Source organism: Sarcophilus harrisii, chromosome 6 (genome assembly GCF_902635505.1).
Source record: "Sarcophilus harrisii chromosome 6, mSarHar1.11, whole genome shotgun sequence".
NCBI classification, from domain to species: domain Eukaryota; kingdom Metazoa; phylum Chordata; class Mammalia; order Dasyuromorphia; family Dasyuridae; genus Sarcophilus; species Sarcophilus harrisii.
Window position 1 is genome coordinate 252,992,703 of NC_045431.1, and position 6,000 is coordinate 252,998,702.

The 6,000-nt window shown below is 32.9% G+C and overlaps 1 protein-coding gene across 1 annotated transcript; it reads right to left on the reverse strand.

The window, feature by feature from the left end:
* Window positions 1–827: 827 nt before the first annotated feature.
* On the reverse strand, window positions 828–1,769 carry LOC100931874 (olfactory receptor 4P4-like). The gene has a single exon (XM_003773805.2). It carries the CDS (start codon window positions 1,764–1,766, stop codon window positions 828–830), a length of 939 nt encoding a protein of 312 aa, XP_003773853.1. The 5' UTR covers window positions 1,767–1,769.
* Between the last annotated feature and the right edge of the window lie 4,231 nt (window positions 1,770–6,000).

Here is a 6,000-nt window from a genome sequence, read left to right on the forward strand (position 1 = left end):
TCCATTATGGGCCAACACTGTCTCATTTTCCAGTACTATTTCCCCTTGAGAGTTGATAATCTAGATGGCAACATAAGCATAAGAAAAAAAAAGTTGCATTAATAGAAGGATGGATGGCCTTCTATTCTAAATATGGAGCCAGGAAGACCTCAGTTCAAATCTAACCTCAAATGCTAACTGGCCATGTGCTCCTTGATGATGCACTTAATCTTTTTTTTTTTTTTTTTGGTTGTTGTTGTTCCAGGCCTGTCAGCTGTAAAATGAGGATTAAGATAACTACTACCTTACAGAGCTTTTGTGAGGAAAATGAGTTTTCATAAGTGAAGTGCTTTATATAGCTTAAATTACTATATAAAAGCAAGTTATGATTAGATATAAAGACTCGGACATGTTGACATATATCTCTCCCCATAACTTAATTACTTATAAAGGAAAAGTAGCAATTTGATGCTTTTTAAAACTTTTTTTTTATAATTAAATAAGCTGGTATAATTGCAATATATGAATAGAACCTCACTAGCAAAATTCAAAATCTATCTACCTTTAGCATAATTTAACGGTGTGAAGGTAAGACCACCTAATTTTCAGCCTGAAAACTCAAGTTCAAATTCTGGTCTGTAACCTTGGAGAGATCACTTGGCCACTCCTGACTTATTTTCTCAATAGTTAGATCAATGTAGTATACTTGTTCTCTAAAGTCTCCTCAAGCTTTTTATCTCATGCCAAACTGTTTTATAAGCCCAGAGTAGCCTTTCAAACAACCTGTGCAGAATGAGTTGGTATTCTATCATTGCATCAAGGCCCACAGTAAAATCCAGCAATGCTTTTTAGAACATTTGTTTGCTTTTCTTGAATCTGTTTCTGTTCCACAACTTCTTCATGGCATTTTTCATTTCTGAATTCTTCAAAGTGTAAATCAAAGGATTGAACATAGGAGCAATGATGGTATAAAAAAGAGCAAAAACTTTATCTTCTTTGAATGTGGTGGCTGGTCTAATATAAATGAAAAGTGAAGGTCCAAAGAATAGGATCACAACAGTGATGTGGGAACCACACGTGGAAAGAGCTTTTTGGCGGCTCTCAGAGGAATGTAGCTGAATTGTATATAAGATCACAGCATATGATATTATGAGGACCATGAAAACTACCAATGCAATCATCCCAGAATTGGCTATTAGTAGAAGACCAAATATGTGGGTATCAGTGCAGGCAAGTTTCAGCAGTGGATACATGTCACAGAAATAGTGATCAATCTCATTAGGTCCACAGAAAGGCAAGAGAGCAGCAAGGAGAAATTGTGCAAATGAATGTAAAAACCCCCCACTACAAGCAGCCAAGACCAAAGCATTGCACTTGTCCCTGTTCATGATTGCCATGTATTGGAGAGGTTTGCAAATGGCCACATATCGGTCATAGGCCATTCCTGTGAGTATGAAGACTTCTACTCCTCCAAAGAAGTGCACAGTAAACAGCTGGATCAGACAGTTAGTATAGGAAATACTCTTCCTTTCAGCTAGCATATCACTGATGAGTTTAGGGGTCACTGTGGAGGTATAGCAAACATCCATTAAGGACAAATAAGTCAGGAAGAAGTACATGGGTTGTCCAATGAGCTGGCTACATGTGATAGAAATCATTACAGTGAAATTTCCCATCAAAATAAGTATGTAACAAAATAAGAAAATGAGAAAGCACAAAATCTGAACTTGTTTATTCTGGGAAAGCCCCAAGAGAATAAATTCAGTGACATTATTCTGATTATTCATTTTTCTTTTCTATTTATTTTTACTGAAAGGTGGCGATCAGTAGAGATCTGAAAAAAAGAATAATATGAAACATCAGAAATGCTGTATCAGGAATATGTCAATGACATTATGAAGAAAAGTTTCATGAATACAACAACGATGTCTGCACAATAGATAATTTGGTGTATCATGTAAATAAGGGCATTTGGAAGGTTTATGAAAAACATATGAATTCTGATGATTCAGCTAATAGGATTATATAAAATCAGCATTGAAGAAATGACTGATATCATCAAATCCAAACTCTAACTGAGCAAGAATCAGATATTTTCTCCACTGGCCTTTTAATTGCTTCTGGAATACTGCCTGAGACAGGAGATCTGCAACTTTCTGAGTCAGATCAAGTCATTCTTTAGGAACATTAATAATATTAAAATGTCATAAATCAATCAACAAAAAGTATTCATATGTGATAGTAACCTCCTTTAGAAAGGTGATGGTGTAAGAGTAAATATTGAGGCTTTTTGTTTGTCTTTTAGACATAGGGAAAATCGGAATTTGCTTTACTTCAGTTTTGATTGTTGTAATTAATTTTGTGATTTTACTTTCTCAGTGGGGATCAAGTAGGAGATGAGTGTAGATCCAAAAATGCAAGTCAAACTGAAGAGTAAAATAAACCAAAATAAAAAGTCATAAAGTTCTTAGTTTTCCTAGCTCTTAGCTTCAGATAAGCAAGAGGTAATTTGTATACATATATACTTACATTCATACACATACATTTATATGTATGTATACATACATATATAATATGCATTAATTATGTATACATATTTACGTGGATACATGTGTGCATATATACATACATAGATGTATATATACATATACAAAAATAATTTCCTACCAGTAACCCTTATTGATTTTTTTTTTTTAACTAGAGCCAATGAGAAAGTCATCTAAAGTGACAGCACCTCTTTTTCCATGTCTGCAAAGTGAAGAAAACAGTATATGCTATAACTATGTTACCTGGTCATTTTGAGTCTCAAGTAAAATAAAGAGTGAACCATTGATGCCAATTCATTTCTTCATTCTATGGTATCTCAGGACCGGCAGAGATTTTATCAAGTGTATGCTCTGTATGAGTAAGAATCACTTCTGTAACATTCCTCCTAAGTATTCATTTAGTTCTCTCTTACAGATTTCCAGTGACAAGGAGTTCTTTACCTTTAAAAGCACATGAAATTCAGTATTATGCAGATTATTATGATAGTTATACGCAATAAAAGAGTTAAACTAATCAAGTAAAAACTATACTTGCTATTTTAGTGCTTTTATACATTTATAAATTTTATACATTGAATTTTATCATTTTGCTCAAATCAGGAGGCAGTACAAAAGTACAAATAAAGCTGTTTCCTATGAGTCAAAAATCTGGCATAATCTATTCAAAGAGGGAGTGGGTACAATTAACAGAATATAAAATATGGGGATTTTTTTTAAAGTGTTTAAAGGTTAAGCTGAAAGTCATTACTAACATCTATGCTGGATATAAACTCTGTCTTTACTTTACTTTATGTTCTACTTTGGCTGGGTTAGGTGGTACAGTGAAAATAATTTTAGTCCTGATGTCAAGAAGATGAATCTTTTTAAGTTCAAATTTGTCCTCAGGCGTTTACTAGCTGTGTGACAGTGGGAAAGTCATTCAACATTGTCAGTTTTAGTTTCCTCATCTGAAAATTGGAGAAATAATGATAAACAATTCCAATATTTGTGCCAAGAAAACTCCAAATGAAGTCATGAAATATTGGACATGATTAGCATGACTGAATAACCTACACATTATTCCACTCTAAGCAATGTTTGCATATGTGTTTATGTTCTTTTTAATATTTCATTTATTTATATATTCATTGAATCATGAATTTATTAGTGTTTATTTTTCATCAGAATAGCAAGTCCCTCCTCCACCATATTCTGGCAACTCACTTTCACACTCAAAGATTTAGGAAATTCTTTAAAACTATAGGAGTTAGACAAATTATCTTAGGTTGAGAAAATAATCTTACCTGATAGTTGTCTACCTTAATGAAATTACAGTCTGATCTCTAGCAGGTAAAGAAGCACTCAGAAATTCTTTTCTGGAAGTTTTATCATTCTATATGTTTAACATCAATTGAGCTCAACTGAAGAAACACCAAATGTCAAAATTGGACAGAATTGTTGCTCAGTCATCTTGTACATAAAAAAAAAGTCTGTACAACATACTTGACAAGCTGTCTTCAATCATTTACTTAATGCTTTTTCATTTATTTTTTTAATTATAATGGCTTTAAGACAGAACTAATTTCTTCTGAAATTTCTCCATTTCACTTTGATATAAATCAAAATTTATTGGAATGTCATGATTTTCATACTGACATAAAGTCTGGCTTTGCATTATTTTCAGCTTGTTTCATTTGGATTCAAATACCAACATTAAAAGTAATTTTTGCTTTTTACTTTTAATGTTGGTATTTGAATCCAAATGAAACAAGCTGAATTTCTTCCAGAGAATAAGTATTTCAAATTAATTATGATTGGCACTGAGAAATCCCCAAAGAAAATTTTGCATTTTCTTATTCTTCCTATGCCATGGAATTCAACTTTCTTAATTGATGGATTCAATGAACAAAAAAAAATAAAGGTCTGTGAAATTAGGTGGAAAAACTTCACCTTTATTTTCACTAACGTAAATGATATTTATCATCTTCAATTATTAACATTAGCAAAAAGATGACTTTGATAAGGGATTTATAAGTTTTCTATCAAAGTGGCCCAGTATACAATAGGTTAAAGATATCTATTAGTACAAATTCCTCATTTTATAGAAGAGAGCATCAAACCTGAGGGAAATGAATTTCCAGAATTATATGGTAAGTAGATGATAATCTGTGACAACTTTCTGGTCAGTATTCTTTTTTGATGCACATTAAACTTAATTCCTCAAATGCAAAGTTGCCATCTTCTTGGCAGTCCCAACATGCCTAGCTGAAGCATTATGACAGTGAAATGGGAATTATATAGAACTGGAGGCTCAGAAAAAAAATATTTAACCTGTTTGAGCCTTAGCTTCTCATCTAAAATAAAATGATTAAATCAGATAATTTGTAGGGTATATTCTAATTCTAAATCCTATTATTCTTACACTAAATATCTTTCCCTTACAAAAAATGAAATTGTGTCCTATTCCATTGATGAAAATTATGTTTACCAATTTATGATCAAGTAGTAAGATTCACTGATGTGTGGGGAAAAAGAAAGAAATAAAATAGAAAAAAGAAGCTTGCATTTGAAAACTTACATGCCTTGTAAGCATCTGACATATTTTTCATGTGTAGAGTCCTATGAATTTACTCAGCACAATTTGAACTATCAATCTAGCCCCATAAGCTCTTTGCAAGGCACTTTACAATAGACCAGAAACTTCATTCATATCTAGCCACCCAACTCTCACAAGGAAGATCATGTTGTATCAAAATGCTATTGGATTTGAAGGCCCCAAATTCAGAACCAACTGAGCACACCAGTCGCTAATGTCCTTAAATACCATTGCTTCTTGCCCTTCAGTGTATCAACTGGAGCAGCCTCAAAGAGGAGTTTCCTGCTTGCCCTCTACCCTGAACACTGAACAAGATTTAAATAAAGAGAGGCACTATGAAGCAATCCTTCCTGAAATAAGCAAATCTAATTTCAAAGCATTTGGGGAATTGAGAAATTATTTTCCCAACAGTCCTAGTTAGGTGGTGGTGGTGGAGGAGAAGTCTGTTGTTGCTGTTTGTCTTATATTTAAGAATCTGTGGATAATTTTGAAAGGACTTTGAGACTATATCTTCGAATCTGAGGCAATTGTGAGATCATAAATACAAGTCAATTTGGGGAAAGTTATTTTAGCATGAAGAGAAAAAAACATGAATTATATACCTTGCACAACACATTATTGGTGGTGTGTTTGTAGACTTTTAAAAGAAAGAATGGGATAAAGGCCCATCAGTCTGTTTAGGGGAAAGAAGAACCAATTGTTATATTTAATAAAAGATTGTAAATACTTGACTGATAGGAACCAAGGCTTATTAGTTTTTGTCTCATCGATGATAGGAATGGTGTTTTTGCGGAGTAAACTTTCAGGAATTTCTGAGGAAATGAAACTATTTTCCACTTTCCAACCATCCATAAAATAGTATTTTTCTTCCTCTTCAAGTTTCTACCCAATATAAAACAT

What these genes read in the sequence shown, in the direction of transcription:
- LOC100931874 (XM_003773805.2), bottom strand. Translation starts at nt 1,766, where the DNA reads ATGAATAATCAGAATAATGTCACTGAATTTATTCTCTTGGGGCTTTCC.